This window comes from Solanum pennellii, chromosome 5, assembly GCF_001406875.1.
Source record: "Solanum pennellii chromosome 5, SPENNV200".
In the NCBI taxonomy this organism is placed as follows: domain Eukaryota; kingdom Viridiplantae; phylum Streptophyta; class Magnoliopsida; order Solanales; family Solanaceae; genus Solanum; species Solanum pennellii.
This window is the reverse complement of record NC_028641.1, coordinates 11,190,706-11,208,951: the sequence shown is the minus strand read 5'-3', so window position 1 is coordinate 11,208,951 and position 18,246 is coordinate 11,190,706. Positions and strand designations below refer to the sequence as shown.

The following is an 18,246-nucleotide window of genomic DNA, read 5'->3' as shown; positions in this document are numbered from 1 at the left end:
TGTGGATACAAGAATTATTTTATATTGCTTATATCGAAGACTTGGGAATATAAATGGTTTCATTTCATCCGACTTCCAACAAGATGAAGTCTATAAGGAGCGTCCAGGTAGATTCAAATATGAATCGAATGAAAACCCCAAAAAGGACAGTTTACGATTTTTCTTCAAAGACGTCATCTGCATCATTTTATCAGACGTGATAGTATTACTACCCGGAGGGTCATTATATTTATATTGTCGATCAAGATGATACACTACCTTGAAGGTCATTATATTTGTATTGTCGATCGAGAAGATATTCATGCAACGCAAGTTGATATCCATGCATCGAGAAGATATTCATGCATCGAGAAGATATTCATGCATCACGAGTTAATATTCACGCATCGCGGGAAGGTATTCATGTCCCGCTGAAAATCATGTATCAAGTTAATATTCATCACGAGTCTATACTCATGCATCAAGAAGATGTTCATGCATCGCGGAAAATCATGCATCGCGAGTTAATATTCACACATCGCGGGAAGATATTCATGCCCCGCAAGAAGTCATGCATCGCGGGAAGATATTCATGCCCCGCAGAAAATCATGCATCATGAAAAGTCATGCATCGCGAGTTAATATTCATGCATCACGGGAAATCATGCATTGCGGAAAAAAGTCACGCATTATGAGAAAAAACTCATGAATCACGAAAAGTCATGCATTGCGGAAAGAGAAATCATACGCTGCAAGAGAAGGAAACTGTGTATCCCAAGAGAAGTGTCACCTCTCAACATCAACTGCATCCTTTTATTTTGACAAGATTAAACATCAAGAAATCATCAAAGATGACATCAAGAGAAATATGATCTTACTCCATCAACCTTTATTTATTTTGACATCAAATGAAGAGTGCAATAAAGATTAAATTGCAAACATAAGATATAAGCTTTATTTGTTTTACGTCAAACCGATGAAGTTGACATCAAATGTTGAAGGAGAGCAATTAAGAACCAACACAGTAAAAGACATTGTCTCCCATTTGAATTGCATTTTTACGCTAATAAGTTTATCTCAGTCTTTGTCGAGAGCATCCGAAAGGTTGAATTCTCCAAAAAAAAACACCACAGGTGCGGATGACATCAAAAAGGATGCAGCACAACGTGAAACTTTTATTAGCAGCAAACTGGGACATAGTCTAAAGAGGAGTGTCAAACTCTTAGGACGCGAGCAGAAGAGCGACTTCCACCACAATCAAACCACACCCCTATCAGAAGGCATGTGGGTACTTCTTTGACTTTTGTCAGTTTTAATTTTGCATCCAGATTTTTGCTATCCGCCGGAAGCGAGTTTTCAATATGAGTTACAATTCTCCAAGAGCTTTGGAAATTATGTCCGTTTAAGTTCTTAATTATGGGTGTGAAGCGCGCCACATTCATGGCTAAGAGGGTACAAGCTTCTTTTTCATACTCGATTTAATTTGTCACTTGTCCAGAACCAAGGCTGTCTAGCATAATAGACTTCCTTTTCAACCGATTGAGTCGAACTACAGGCAGCCTGATACCTAACCTATAAGGATATGTAGGGGGGCTTAGTGTTGAAAAAACTCGGCTGTATTCCAACACTCACTCTTAAATCCTATTCTCGTGCATTTCGGTCCACTCATAGTTCGTTACCAGAATGACTTTTGAATTCTTTCAAAATCATGCGTTAAATCAAGCGAATCGAACTACAAGTGGCCTGAATTCTGATATAACCTGAGATATGTAGGAAACCCATTTCCGGGGTTCGGCCATAATTCCTAAAGTCCGTGTCAAATTCCTTTCCTAGAGATGAATATGTGGTCGGTCGAATATGTTGTTGACACCCAATTTTGACTCTCTACGATTCTATATATATATATNTCAAAAGATTGGTTAAACATTTGATTAATTAATTTGGTTATATAATAGTTTATATTTAAATTTATTTATGTTATGATAAAGTCAATAATTTCATTTCACGAAGTTAAGAAGTTCATTGACTGATTCTATTAATTCATTATCATCTGATTTCGGCTGAACTCGTCAATTGAATTCGACTTGGCTAAGTTTGTAAATCTGATTAGGTACAGTTCACTTGGTTACCCTACTTTAAACCCATCAGAGGTCTTAATTTAGCCTTTTTACCAATTTTTTCCAAACAGCCCATAGTTGTATTAAATTCCCAGCAGCCAAGTAGCCCACCTGACTTCAACATACTCCAATATTTTTTTAGCCCGCTATTTTTTTCCCTAGATTCAGCTCAACCCACCAGAAATTCCAGCCCACTCCCCTTTCTTATATTTCTGAATCCAAATTCAACCAGCCCATAACGCCCAACCCAATCACTCTACCCGACCCACCTTCCGACCCGCCCGTCCGTCTTGGTTAATCTAAGAAATCACGTGTTTCCCCCAGAAGCGAAACACGTGCATTTCCCAGAATAAGACGCTCAAAAGTGGAGCTTCCTTCATACGTGTGAAGGTTATGAGTGACGTTGCACGCGCTTCTCCTCACGCGAGATTGAATCAACGGGAAAGGCAGCAGGAAGAGACGGTACTCTGCCCCCTTTTTGTCTTTTTTTTCTCTCCATCGCTTTCAAGATCGTACAAGCTTCAGCAGTAGCAGGTCAAACGTTCCGTCCTCTCAGCACGAGATTGCGCCACATCAAGATTCAAGGACGAGAGAATCATCCCAATCGTCCATCCGCCATTTCCGTTTTGGAATGGTTTCAACTTCGGATAAAGTTGGTCGCCCCTTTTTGGTTGAAGTTTTTCTTTTAATTTTTGAATTTTGGGACTGGGTCGGGGATCTTACCCGAATTCTCCCTCCCAATCGAAACCCTAATCCCTCCTATATAATCAGCTCGTCCTTTACTGTGTTAGGGGGAGAAATTTTTTTTTGATTGACGTTTCTTTCTTTTCATCAAAGATTTTTTGGAAAAGTTGGGAGAAGCTCAGCCGAAAAAGAAAGTTTTGAGAAAATTTTTGATCTAGATTTAAGTATATCTTGTGAACAGAATAGATAGCCTATTAGTGTTCAAGATCGATTTGCGTTCTGATTCTTGAATTATCGCTCGTGTGTAAGATTTCTCATGGTGGTAGAAGCTCTACTCGAATACCTTGTCCCATCCGCTGCCCACATTAAGGTAAATAACTCGCATCTTTTGCTTCGTTCTATTGCTAGTTACTACGTTCTCTGGCGTATTTTAAAATATTTCTTTTTGGTATGTTGAAGCCTTTACTAGTTCTTACGCTCCATTTTTCTCATCTCGTTCCCTTGGGCGAGCATGGGTTTTGTTTTCGAGATGATTTATTGTCTGTTGTGAGGTTATATTGTTGTTTTATCTTCTCAATGTCATTTTCTTGTATTCCTTGACTTGTAGTTGCGGTGTCGTGTGTAGTATCTTTTATTTATTTAAGGCTTTGAGGTTGGTGTAGTAGTAATTTGATAGTTTGTGGTTGTTGTATTAGCCCAAACATTGGTCAATTAGTTTGATGATAGCATTGATATTGCCTTAGTTTCATTAGCTTAAATGTCGTTAAGTGTTCTGTTATATGTTGGAAGATGTCAAGTGAGTCACTCTTTGCGTATATAACTGATTAAAAGTGTAAGGTAAATCTGTGGGGATCGGTTTCTTCGCTTAAGGTCTAATTCAGGAATATCTCAACTCGCTTATTTCACATCATGTGTAGTTCAAATGGGATAGTAGGTAGCTTCTTTTTATTTTTAACAATGTCTCGGGCAAAAATTAACTCATTATAAAGCCTTGTTCTTGTTCATTCACAACAGCATCTTTTCTAAAATCCCATTGAAAATGTTGATTTTTCATTTGAAAACGTATTGGATTCGTTCGAATGGGTTTGATAGTGTGTTGACGTCTTAATTTGAAAGTCTCGTGTATGTGACTTATTCTTGTGATCTGATCTCATTGTGAACCTTGAATACATGGAAATTGGTCTTTTTATCATGGCTGTGTGTCATTATTTGACTGTGTCAGTACGTATTTTAGGTTGATGCGTTTGTATACATAATCTGTAACTCTAGTATTAGTGTCACCTGGTTCATATTCTACTTTCCTGAAACATACAGTTTTTGAAATGCATCTCACGGTCGTTATTTGGATTTCACTGATAAATGTTTGTTCATGTAAACCATTTTGACATTACCACCAACAGTTTGTATTTTTGTTTTCTGTTGCGTCATTATAGACTTATTTGTTACATAAGGTTTACATGATTTACTATTCTACTATTTATTTACCATAATCTAGCGGTAATGTATTTTATTTTGTCGTCTCACATGTGAAATTGGCCCGAGTTCACTATGAACTCCTATCTTCCTTTGGAATTTCGAGAGAGAGCCGTAAAGGCTCAAACTCCTTTTTTCGAGTCAAGCTATAAAAATTGATGTATGGATTCCGAGGCTGAAGGAGTCGAAGCAAATCGAAGAGTAGAAGAAGTTGGCCAAAAAGCCCAAAATTACTTTCAGAATTTGTATTTTGTTATTTTTTGGGCTTAAGCCCTTGTCTTTTACTTTTGATTAATTTTCTGTTTAGCTTAGGACAGGTACAAAACGAAAAGGGGTACAAACACCGGTCTAGGCGGACAGAAATCGAGTTTGGGTCCAATCCAACTCTCTCTCTCTCTCTCTCTCTCTCTCTCTCTCTCTCTTACTTTATCGCTATGTGCTTGTTATTATTTGTCGTTAGTTTTAGGATCGAAAACTTTAAATCCCCAAAATACGCTATTATATTTTAACTATCAAACTAATTCGATCGACTTTAAATAGACTTAAAAAAAATTAATAATTTTGTAAGTTTAAAAAACTCACTTAGATAGTAGTGTGGTATTTCTAAAGGTTTTCAAATAAATATTCAATTTAGCTCAAGTTAGGTTATTTTAAGCCAACAAGTTAGTTGTTGGATAATGACGATTTAGTGAATATTTTAGGTGCCGTAAAAACCTTTCTATAATATAAATATGAATCCCCGAACCCCCTTAAGTTTTCAAATCGATTTTTCTGTTTAAGTCCTTTGAAAGCTAAGTTTTCTTGATTTTTTCTTTAAAAATTAAGTGACGACTCTAAAAAGTCAAAAACTTAATAAAAAAATCTTTCCGAATTAAAATAGTAATTAGGTTCTATACCTTCGACAAGGTATAGGACGGTCCTCGCAGCGTAAGACAAAACGTTGTATCATCACAATAGCTCTGAAGTGATGGTTGTCGGTTAAAAAACTCCCATGATAGTATTTTGTATTCTCATATACACAGAAGTATTTTGTACTTTTATATACATCCAGAGTTTATATTGTATCTTTGCATACTCACAAAGTATTATTGTATTTCTAAATATACAGAGTTGATATCCATGTTTTAAAAGTTTTTCTTTATATTACATTTATGTGATTGCTTTGTATTGAAATTAGTTCATTTTAGTTCTGTTGAATTGTTAAGACCAAATTTGTTCTTTCCGTTCCTTTCAAGCTTATGTCTTTTTTAGTATTCCCTTTGCATGCTCGTACATTCAATATACTGATGTCATTTGATATGCATCTTTAATGATGCAGATATAGGTAACCAGGATTAGCATCCAACACTTCGTTGATCCAGTTGAGAATTAAGAGTTATTGGTGAGCCTCCCATTCCGCAGGATCCATTTTATTGCTTTTAGTATTTAGTTTATTAGGATGTCATGGGTCTTGTCCGACATCCATCTCAGTTTTAGAGGTTTCATAGATAGACAATTAGTTAATTCATTTGTCACTATTTTGTTATTGGCTTATGTTTTGAGTATTGAGTTGCCATCTTGGCTAGATGATTGTTTCTTCTAAGACATTCTAAGTTATTTCAAGAGTTCATCATTTGAGATTATATTCTTGTGTCTAAGTCTTCCGTTGAGTAAGTAAGCAAGACAAAGGGTTCGCTGGGGATCGGCAATTATTCTCGAGTGTCGGTCTTGCCCAGGGTATAGGCTCAAGGCGTGACATAATATCTAGGCTTTGCTGATATTTTCTTGTAGCCAAGACATTAAGAAACGTATAGTGATTTACAGAATTGAATTCAGGTAAGTAAAACTCTCAGAATTGATCTTGATATGAAAAGAAAAATATCGGGACGTCAAGGGAAGTACATGGCACTTTTTAGAAATTTCCAAAGCAGTAATGCTTTTACATAATCCCTATCGTGAGAGGCTCCCGCCATAGTGAGTGTTTGCAGATGCTATAGTGGGGTAAGTTCCGCTATAACATATTTGGCACTAAAGAAATTAATCTAATATAATCAAATGAGAGAAACATGTATAAGTCTTACCCAAAATAAGATCCTTTTACCAATAAGGTTTAGCAAAAAATTAAGTCTAAAAAATTTGGCCCTATGTAGCTAGATTTTCATCTTTGTATTTAGAAAATAATAGTTTCTCTAAAACTAAGAATTGAGGAGTCAATTCCCTAAATGGTCACCCAACTTAAGAGAATTGTCTTAAAATATCATTTATATTTCATTTAGGACCAAAATATCACTCAAATATTACTATTTCCCTCCAAATATACTCGATACTTCAAAAGGCTCACTCTCTCCTAGTTGACATGATATGTCATTAAAGTTTTCTTAAAAAAATAATTGACTAGTTTAATTCATTAAACCCATTTAACTAAAAGAATGATCATATTATTTTTTTAAAAAAATAAATTAGTTTATATAGAATACATTTTCATATTTAAGAATTTTTTTAATCATAATTAAACTTTTTTTTTATGTTGTGAAGAACATGTTTTTAAAACGTACTACAATATCATCAATTGAAATACTTGTAAACACATACATTAAAAAAATATTGATATACAAATTAATGCTAACTTACACCAATTGATCATAAATTGTATAATGAATCAATAATGTTAAAGGTCAATTAAGTATTATAATAATATAAATTTTGTATTTTGAAATTCATGCTTACAATATATTTTAAAAAAAAATTAGAAAGTGAATAATATTATATTTTGGTTTAACTCATTGACAGCCCCTTAAAGTTGTCCGCATAATTTACTTAGACACCTTAACTAGGACTTGTACCTATTGAACACCTAAATTGTTCAAAACATGTACCTATTAAACACAAAACGTTAATATGGCAAAAAATGTGTTTCACACTTCCCTGAAGCGCATGAAAATGTTAAAAACAATGTTTTTGTTTTTATTTTTACATTTTTCTTCTTTTATTGAGGGCATGTCCAACCCTACACTCTATTTTACTCTCCAAATATAAAGTTCTCTATTTTTTCATACAAGCAATTCCAACCCAATTCTCTATTTTACTCTCTAAAAAAGAATTTTTTTTCTCTTTCCTTAATATTATATTATTATTTCTATTTCATTCTTATTTTTCTTATTTCTAATGTAAATCACTTATCTCTATTTCTCAATAATTACTTTATATAATTCTCATGTGATACAAAATTTTATTTTTTTCAAATTTTTTATTTAATATAAATTATATTTTATTCTAAATTTTAAATACCATTATTTTTTCGAAAAAATTATATAATATATAAATTAATGAACAAATTCAAATAAAAGTGAAATACCATTACACAAATATTACATAAACACTTAATTTTTAAAATTATTACGTTGTTCCCATAAATGCTCTATTAATGTATTATGAAGTTCAAAATGAGCATTTTTGTCCTTAATTTTATTATATCTAGCTAAAAATTATTCAAATCGGATATTTTCAACTACCACCATTTCTGTCGTTGGAGTTGGAGCCTCTACGACATCTTGAATTGGTGCATTATGATCAAGTTCATCCTCAATTATCACGTTGTGTACTATAATACATGTAGATTATATCATGTAGCACTTTCTTTCTCCAAAAACGTGACGGTTTTGCAATAATTGCAAAAATCCGAATGCACATTCCACATCTTTTCAACATGATTCTTGTTTCATAGCGAAATAATTATTATGTTATACATTATATTTTATTTTGTATTTAAATTATTATGTTATGTATTGTATTGTTATCTTGTATTTAAATTAAAATTTTTATCTTAACATTTTAATTTTGTGTATTCTTTATAATGAAAAATTAATGATAAAATAAAATTTTACAATTGATGAAAATTATAATAAATATATTAATTTGAAATTAAAGTAGTAAATATTAAATAATACATTTTTAGAAATATTATGTTTCATTTAAAAAGAATCATGAATATTAGATATTTAATTAATGAAACTTTATGTAAAATAATATGTTAATGGAAAGTAATGGAAATAATAATAAAATATTGAAACAGTAAAATAGAAGTGTGATTAGTAGTTCTCCAAATTTGGAGAACTACTATTTAACTCTCTAAATTTGAAAAATAGAGAGTGATTTGGAGTTGAGTTGGAGTGCCCATTCTCCATTTTACTCTCCAAATATAGAGAATGGAGAGTAAAATAGAGGTGGGTTGGAGATGGTCTGACACTTGACACTATAGTTAACTTTAAAACATTTTTTCTTCTTTCATTTACATTTTTTCCAAAAAAGAAGAGCACCCCACCCCTTACGACTCATCTTCTTCAAAATTTAGTTTGCAAAACTTTCTCCATTTTAGCTTCAACATTGTTTGTCTCTTTTTTTTTTATATATATAAAAAATTATTTCTTCCAAATCACAAGATAAATGAAAATAAACTATGAAAAAACCATACGATTCAGATTTGAAAGAAAGACTTTCTTTTGTATGATTTGTTGCAAATATTATAAAAATAATGAAACAAATATGAAGAAGAAGAAGAAGAAGAAGAAAGAAGATAAGTGATTCTAGTATAAAAAAGTTAGCCGATATATTTTTATCATAATTTTCGAACAAATAGTTTTACTCAAATTCAAATATAAATCCCTTAAATTTATCAAAAATGATATTTTGAAAATTTGAAAGACATTTTTGTCATTAATGTAGAAATGACTACCCGCCGGCAAAATTTTATTTCTTCTTCACTCTTAGTATGAAAATGTATATTTTCTTAGAAAAAATCAATCTTTAAGTTTTTTGAAAAGAAATTAGGCTTTGTGATTTGTGAAATAATGTGTTTTGAAAAGAAGATGAAGTTGAAAGGGGAGATTTTATGCTTTGAGAAAGAGTATGTTTTGGGAAGAAGATGAAGATGAAAGGGGGTGGGGGTGGGGGTGGAATTCTTAGAATAGCTTGACATTTTCATTATATATATATATATATATTTTAAAAATTAGATATAAAATGTGTTTTATATAGGTTTAAATAAAATTTTATTTTTTTAATAATTTTGGGGACACAGTGCCACATGTCGTTCTTTTAGTTAGTTGTTTTGTCATGTCAGCGCAAGTGTATCACACACTCTTCATATTTTTGTTGATTATCAAAAAAATGCCTAATATAAATAACTTTGAATATGTAAAAAGTGTTCAATAGGTACTAGTCTTAGTTGAGGTGTCTAAGTGTATTATGCAGACAACTTTAAGGAGCCGTCGATGACTTAAGCCTTATTTTTTTATCCAAAAAGAAAAAAAAAACTAAATACCTCAAAAGTCTCCTCCTATTCTAGTTAATATGTCATGTCATTAAATCATCATTTAAAAAAATAATAGACTTACTTAATTCGTCAAACTTTTGTCTCTACAAAACAAATATATAAAATTACATGAGAATTTATGAAGATTATAAAAAGAATTAAAAAACATCTTATTCCTTTATATATTTTTACCAAACAAAATTCAATGAAAAAATCTCTATGCGCAATTATTACTTGATAATTTTCTATACTCTTAAGTATATTATTTAAAAATTTAAAGCAATTTTTCATAAAAATATCTAAATAAATTCGTAATGTTGAGAAATAAAGGTTGGTAAGAAAGAGAAAATTATTATTCAACTTTTTTTAATTTTATTTTTATTTTAATTCTTATTTAATATTATATTATATTTTGAGTTATCATACAATTAAACACCAATACATATTTTTATCTCATCCCAAATTCATGAAATACAAGTAATAATTAATCGAATTGCGTATACATTATATGAGATTAATATATTGATAAATAAAGATCAAAATTTTATTTTCTAATATAAATATTGTTCACTTTCTATTTTCTTTTTTTAAAAAACAATATTGTAAGTATACATGAATTTCAAAGAACCGAATTAATTATTTTTAAAAAGTTTATTTACTTTTAATATTATTAATCCATTATATAATATATGATTAATTGATGTAAGTTGACATTCATAAGTGATTCATATATCAATATTTTTTTTAAATAGAAGTGTTATTCAAAATTGATGATATTATGGTAAGTTTTAAAAAACTATTCTTCATAACATAAAAAAATAATAATTATTGTGATAAAAGATTCTTAAGTATGAAAATTTCTTCTAAATAAACTAATATGTATTTTTTAGAAAATAATAAGATCATTATTTTAGTTAAATGAATTTGATAAATTGAATAAGTCTATCATTTTTTTTAAAAAAAAAAGAGAAAATACATTAAAAAAAACACAATCCTGAACTTGGTTGAATAACTTACTTTTACACTTAAACTATATGTGCGTTTAAATAACCCCCTTAACATCTTTAAAGTGAATTAAATTCAATCCTTAGAGATGACGTGACAAAGAAAGTGAGTTCACTCACCTAATAGCGTGAGAAGGAATTAAAAACGAAAAAAAAATTATAAAATCATACACATGTCATTTTTTTATAGGTCAATATATAATTAATATTTTAAATATTATTTTCTTAATAACTTTTATCAAACTATTTAAATTTTTTTTATTGGTCCACAAACTTTTAATTTTTTTCTCTTTATTTATTGTCTTTCCAAAAGCTTCTTCTCCATTTAAACATTCTTTTTCCTCAATCTTCATCTTCAACTCTATCAAGTACTTCAATTTCACCATTTCTTTAGTAATCCACAAAACCCAACACTAATATCTTATTATTGACGTTAATTTCGCATATATAAATTTTGTCAATTTTCGTCGGAGCTAAAAGAATCTTATTGGTTCACCGATCAAGACGAAGAAAGAAAGAGAAATAAGAGATATGGTGGGGCTCGTTGAAAAATATGAAGAGGAAAAAATGAATCGATAAGGGTTAAAAATGGTGAAGAAGAAGGAAGAAGAAAGAAGTGAAGGGGGTGGGTGGGGGCTGCGTGTGGGGAATAAAAATGGATCCACATTTTAAACTTTAATTTTAGAAAATGCGTTTGTAATTAATTATTTAGTGTAATTTAATTTAAAAAGTGTTGAAGAAAAATTTGTGAGAATAATTAATAAAAAAATTAATTAATAATGTGGCGCTGACATAGCTATAATGTAACATTTACATGACTATGATGTGACAAGTGAGAGTTGTATAATAATCTCAGGGTGATTTTTAATTCACTTCAAAGATGTTAAGGGGGTATTTAAATACTCGTATAATTTAAGTGCTAAAGTAAGTTACTTGACCAAGTGCAGAGTTTTTTTTTAATGTATTTTCTCTTTTAAAAAAAAGTTCCAATGACATGACATGCAAACTAAGAGAGAGTGAGACTTGAAAGTGTCAAGTATATTTGAAGGAAAATAGCGATAGTTGAGTGATATTTTGGTTCTAAATGAAATATAAATAATATTTCAAGACAAATCCCTAAACTCAGGTGACCATTTAGAAATCGACTCACAATTTAGCTATCCATGTTTTTATTTATAGTTAAGTATATTAGTTAAAACTATTTTAAAAGAAATTTCTTAGTTCACGTTGGATATCCCTAAAATTAAAAATTCGATTATTTTGTTTCCTTTATTGCATTTACCGGATATCCCTTATTTTAGAGATTCATGTCGACCCTTTTTTGTTGAAGTAACTATTAGTTAAAAATTAAAATACTTTATTTTTGCAGCAAGATTGATTGAAGTTTCTCAAACCTATTTTTCAAACTTTAGATACCATATTGAAGTTTATAATTAGAAAAAAAATCACATCTAATAAGTTGACCATTTGAAATTAGAAATTCACATGGAAACACTAATTTTACTTGTACGCCAATGTCAGTCATCTAATTAAATTAAACAGTCTTTTTTATATAAAAATTTATATAGAAAAGTATTTTAACATATAAGTGCGTAATTATTAGTACTAAATTAAAATTATTTGGAAACACTAATGTTACGTGCACGCCAAAGCCCCAAATAATCCAAGTTATAAAATATTTCTTTTATCTTTTTATTTATCTTTTGAATTGTTTACTTGAATACTTAATTTACTGATTATTGACCTTCATAGTTATCGTAAAATGAAAATATTAAGTATTTTTTTTTATCTCAAATTATATGACATATTTTTTATTGGTTAGTTAAAAAAAGAATAACATATTTATATTTTAAAAGTAACAATTTAACATTTAAATACGTATCTAACACTTATTAAGATGATTTATGATCACATATAAACATGTATGGCGATTTATTTTGGATGATAAATTTCAATTTTTTTTATTTCTTTCTTAAATTTGTGCTTAATTATTACATCATATAAATTGAATAAATTGAAAGGGAAGATTATAAAATTCTTTTAAAACTTACTAAAAAAGTGAACAGTTTGACATATATTTTAGGACATAAGAAGTTTATTCTACTAGTTGAGAAAATCAAATACTCTCTTCGTTTATATTTATATGTCATCATTTTTTATTTCACGTCTATCAAGAAATTAAATAAATTTATTATTCTATTTTTATTTAAATTTTTTTAAGTTAGCTTTTAATCAATGAATATAAATTATTCTATTTTGTTTAATTAATTTGATCAATGAATATGAGTTATTCATTTTTGATCAAATGTATATATTTTCAAAGCAAATAACTCATAAGAATAAAATATAAAATAATATTATAATTTATATATTGATATTAAGAAATGACAAGTATTATAAATTAACTATTTATAGTATAAATAAAAATGATACATAAAAGAAACGAAAGGAATATTATTTAATTATTGCAAATATTAATTGTTCCGTTTACCAAGATCTGTACGCATATAGTGTGCATCGATCCACTATATAAATAAATCCAGTTATAATATTTAATAAATAGTCCAGTCATATATTATATAATTAAAAAAAATTATTTTATATTATCATTAAGTGGTACATATTGCAATTTTTATACCTATAAATAAAGGATAATTTCTGTTTCTGAATTCCATCCAAGTTTAGCTATTTCTACAATATCCATAGCAAATAACTTTCCTATGAAGTTGCAGGTCCTTACCATTTTCTTGGTAAGTAGCATTTTTATTTATATACGTTTTTATCTTATCATTTTACAACTTATTTAAGTTAGGTCCTTTTCTAGGTTATCATTTGATTCTGCAAATATTATCATACTATTACTTGTCCACTTTTAAATTGACATATCTATTAAGAAAATGATTATTGATATAGTAAATTTACCGTTTTATCTCTATTAGTTATAAAGTGGATGAGTTAAAAATTTAAGATTTTCAAGAAGTTATACTTTTTTTAAAAATTAATTAATGATATAATAGGTAAAAATATTTGTCTTTTTTAATTTGTCAAAATAAACAAGTAATTAAAGAGAACTAGACAAATAATTAGAGATAGAGGGAGTACTTAACTAGTAAGTAGTATAATTCACTAAATTTTTAAGATTTGCTTATTTTGAAGAGGAAAAAAATATGACTTTAGGGTAACAATTTGTAGCATTTTGTTACAAAAGCGAAAAAGCATGATATACCCATCAAGTTTGTCATTTAGAATTTCTATACCCTTTGTTATAAAAGTGACTCATATATATCCTTATCCTTATACAAGTAGTTCACATATAACTTTACCGGTACAAAAAGGACCTCACATGTACCCTTCATCTAACAGAAGTAAGAAAATTAGTTTCAAATTATTTTTTTTGACTTCAAAATTTTTCAAAAATTCATGTAGGGGTATATATGATCCTTCTAACAAATTCCAGTTTATATTTTAATATTTTTAATACAAAAATTATTTTTTTACTTCTTTGATTATCATTATTCGAGCTTCTTATCCTTTCTATTTGATTCTTTACCGTAAAAACTGATTTTTTTCGCAGGTATATTGTATTTTAATTTTTGTATTTGTAAAAATAAAAAATAAAAAAATGGGGCGTCTATAATATATTTTACAAGAAAATTAGTGAAACACAAATAAATTTGACCATCAAAATAATAATTTTAAATTAATATAACATTAGGAGCACATATGAGTCACTTTCATGACGAATGATAAAACAATTCTACATGACAAAGTTGTGGGATTTATTATATCTTTTTCCCTTTGAAAAATAACTTTATCAAACATCTCAACTCACTAAAAAAAGTTTAATTAACTTTCAAAAGTTTGGTCAGACAATCTATATATTATATGCTCATATATTACTCCTTGACAAATTAAATTCCATTATCTAAGTCAAATATAAGTTTAATATATGAGTTTTATAACGATTTCAAGTTAATATATATAATAATGACTGAGTTTCCTTTCAAATATATACATGTAGCTTGCTTTTGTATTAGCAAGTACTTATGCAGCGATATCTCCAGAGGTTTATTGGAATATAAAATTGCCGAATACTCAAATCCCCAAAGTCATCAAAGATTTCCTTCCTCACTCGGGTATAAAATATAATTTAATTGTATATGTTTATATTTTAAGAATAGTATTACAAGCATACCCCAAACTATGAGAATTTTCAATGATTTTCAACAATTTATTGTGATAATGATTTTACAGACGGCGTTGTTCCTGAGCTAAAACAAGAAAACACTAAGAAGAAAGTGTACTATGGTTTAAGTGGATATATTCCTATTAGCTGGCATCATGCTGCTAATTCGGAGTTTCAACGTTTCGTGCTGGAAAACCCTAGCACGAATGGTGCTACTAACAAGAATCTGATCAAACAAGTAACTGAAGGAAGTAATTTCAAGACTAATCTTAATTATGATACTTTGAAACAATACTTCTTTTTAGAGAAGGACTTGGAGAAGGGTAAACTTATCGAGTTTCCCTCTCTCCTAAATAAAAACGAAGCACCATTTTTACCTAGACATTTTGTTGAATCAATTCCCTTCTCGATGGAAAAATGCCCAGAGATCCTCAACCATTTCTTAATCGATAGTAAATCAAAGGATGCTCAAACGATTAAGAAAACAATTAAACTTTGTGAAGAGTCAGAAGTGAAACATAAAGAGAAGAAAACTTGTGTGACTTCTTTGGAGTCTATGGTAGATTTCGGGTTATCTGTACTTGGGACAAACAATGTCCTCGCGATTACTTCTGAGGTACAAGGGGAAACTCAAGCATCCCAACGATACACAATTGAACAAGTTCAACAAATATTTGATGGAGATAACATGGTTTGCCATAAGCTTAACTACGCGTACGCTCTACATTATTGTCATGTTGGAGGAAGTACAACAACATATATGGTATCTATGGTTGGTGTTGATGGAACAAAAGTGAAAGCTGTATCAGTGTGCCACAAAGATACATCTTTTTGGAATGCACACGCGATCCCTTTTGTAGCTCTCAAGGTTAAGCCTGGAACTACGCCAATTTGTCATTTTCTTCAAGATGATCAAATAGTCTTTGTACCTATCTAAATAGGCTACGAAGATGCTACTTGGAGCTATGAAATAAGCGTTCAGACGCCATCCTAAATCGTTCTTAAGAGTAGTCGTTTACCTTTCTGTGTTTCATGTGTAATGTATCTTTCTCTTTATAAATAAATGGAAATGACACTGTGCTTCATATTACTTTTTGTATGATCCCCAATGATATAATGATAGTTATTCATTGCTAGACTTACTAATGAAATATATGCCACAACTAATTTATGTTGGTGAAGTAGTGGATAAATTTAAAATTTCCTTCAAATCAATGATAATCAGCTTTCTGTGATTTTATTGCTCTCATACCTTTTAGACCAAAATGTCTTTGGCAAGTAGAAACCTCTTCTTCCTTTTTTGTTTTTGCTTCACATACTTGGTAGTGCAAAGTTGTTCTTTCCTTGATACACAATAAATGATGCTAGCTAGTGCTTATTTACATACATCAAAGTCTATGTTAATCCACTGAAATGTGATACTACTTGTTTGTATTGCAAAGTTTCCCTTATTTTGATACTACAATGTGGGATTAGGATCTAGATAATATGGTTTTTAAATAAGAAGAGGTTATAATGTTTTAGGGGTTGATTTTCATGATGAAGTGGTCAAATGCAAATGAACCGTAACATAGTATGGGTTGTATAATTGTGTGTGCTTTTTGTGCTACTACCTTGAAGTGTAAAAAATCTTTCATAATTTGATGTGAGTCTGTAGAAGTTAAACTCGAAAGGAAAATGGATAACCTTAACTAATTAAATTATGTTTAACTTTTCTAATAGTAATAGACTAATAGTGGTGCATTTTCAATTTGTTACTATCCCCTATCTTTTTTTGTGTGAAGAAATAATTCCATTTCTCTAATGTATTGTTGTTATCTATGTTGTTCATCTTGTATTTCTTACATACTTAGAACGAAACTTTGAAGAACTTTGTAAGACACAACAAAGTTTAAGAACATTTTCACAATTAGAAAATTAAAATTAGTAGATAAACTAGAATCACAAACAGATCAAAAGAAATATACGAAATATTTTTCTCAAAGAATAATTGTTATCAATTTGTGTTTAACGAATCTTACTGACACAACAAACTTTGCAGAAACACGAAGTTATCAAAGTTTAATGAACCAGTGAAGAACAGGAGAACAAAAATTGGTTCACAAATCTAAAATCTGTTACACATAGCAGAATCTGAAAAAACAGAAAGAAGATTAAGCCCACTGAATGCACAATGTCCTATTAAGGAAATTATTCCCCTCTAGTATCCGAGGTTTGATTTGGAATATGTCCTCCCAAGATAGAATGATCTCAATCACCAGTGTATTGATATCCAAAACACTGGTGTCAGCGAGCCACACAATAACAGTAAAGTACACCTAGAATACTAGATTCAATAGTAGTAGAAGAAGTCCAAAAATTCTATATTTAAAATGAAAGTAAATCCCTCAATTTATAGAAAACAAAGGGTAGTGCAAAAAACTTCTTATTGTGCCTTACCGGAAAGGTCATAAACCTTCAGAAAGGTCGTCATCTTTCATAAAAGTTACAACTTTTCATAAAAGTCGCAACTTTTCATAAAAGTCATAACTTTTCATAAAAGTCGCAACCTTTCATAAAAGTCGCAACTCGTCATTTTCTATTCACACATTTTAAAACCCAACAATTCCCCGCATGAATGGGGAATGAATCCAAGACAAAGAAAGAACAAGTATGTGTACTTTACAAGCAAGAATTAATCACATCAGGATAAGTACGTTTCCCCTTGGACTTTTCCTAGTGAACATATGTTCGATATACTCGGTCAATCGATAGATGCGATATCATTGAACCGTCAAGCCTTGATGTATACCTAGACAACCATATGTCACACAATTAACCCTTTACCATTTATGGTTCTTACGGCTGTGTTCTTTTAGCCATGAACACCTCTTGGTTTCATGAGTGTATAGATAATAGGCTTTTGAGAATAATTCTCTTTGAAGCGGCTTACACTTTACACTCACATAGGTGATTTCTAACCGTGTTATTGAGTAGATACACTATTTGGTCAACTCTGCCAAACTTAGCAAATCATTGAAACCATTAAGCTTTATTAATTCATAACAAGCCTTATGTTGTATCCTTGTTCCTAAGCATTGTGTTCATCATGAGAATGGATTGATTTGATTGACAATGTCTAACCGTCATTCACAACTTTGTTTTTCTCCTTAAATCAAGCTCTTGGTATCTCTAGTCTGCTAGATAGAGTTACCGCCATGATGACTTGTCCTAAGCCGTAAACCCATTCCCTTAAAAGATCTTTAAACTTTCTCTCTAGTTAGGCCTTTTTGTAAGTGGATCCGACACATTATATTTTGACTTTACATAGTCAATTATGATTGGCACGACCCGCAAGTACACCCTAGAAGTTAGAGCGTCCTTGTGTCGTCACACGGAAAATGAGACTTCAAGAAGTCTCATCTAAGCCTCTCGTATCATTCATTGCATAATAAAAATACTAAAATAGGTAAGAATTCAAAACTTTATTCACACACGAAGAACTCTTTCATAAACATTACACAAGCGGAAGAC

General features: G+C 30.0%; 1 protein-coding gene across 1 annotated transcript; it reads left to right on the top strand.

Moving 5' to 3' along the window:
- The first annotated feature begins 13,206 nt into the window (after positions 1–13,206).
- LOC107019864 (BURP domain protein RD22-like) lies at positions 13,207–15,823 on the top strand. The gene is made up of 3 exons (XM_015220227.1): positions 13,207–13,297; positions 14,569–14,683; positions 14,802–15,823. The coding sequence occupies exons 1-3, from the start codon at positions 13,268–13,270 to the stop codon at positions 15,668–15,670; spliced, it is 1,014 nt and encodes a 337-aa protein (XP_015075713.1). The 5' UTR covers positions 13,207–13,267; the 3' UTR covers positions 15,671–15,823.
- The last annotated feature ends 2,423 nt before the right edge of the window (positions 15,824–18,246 follow it).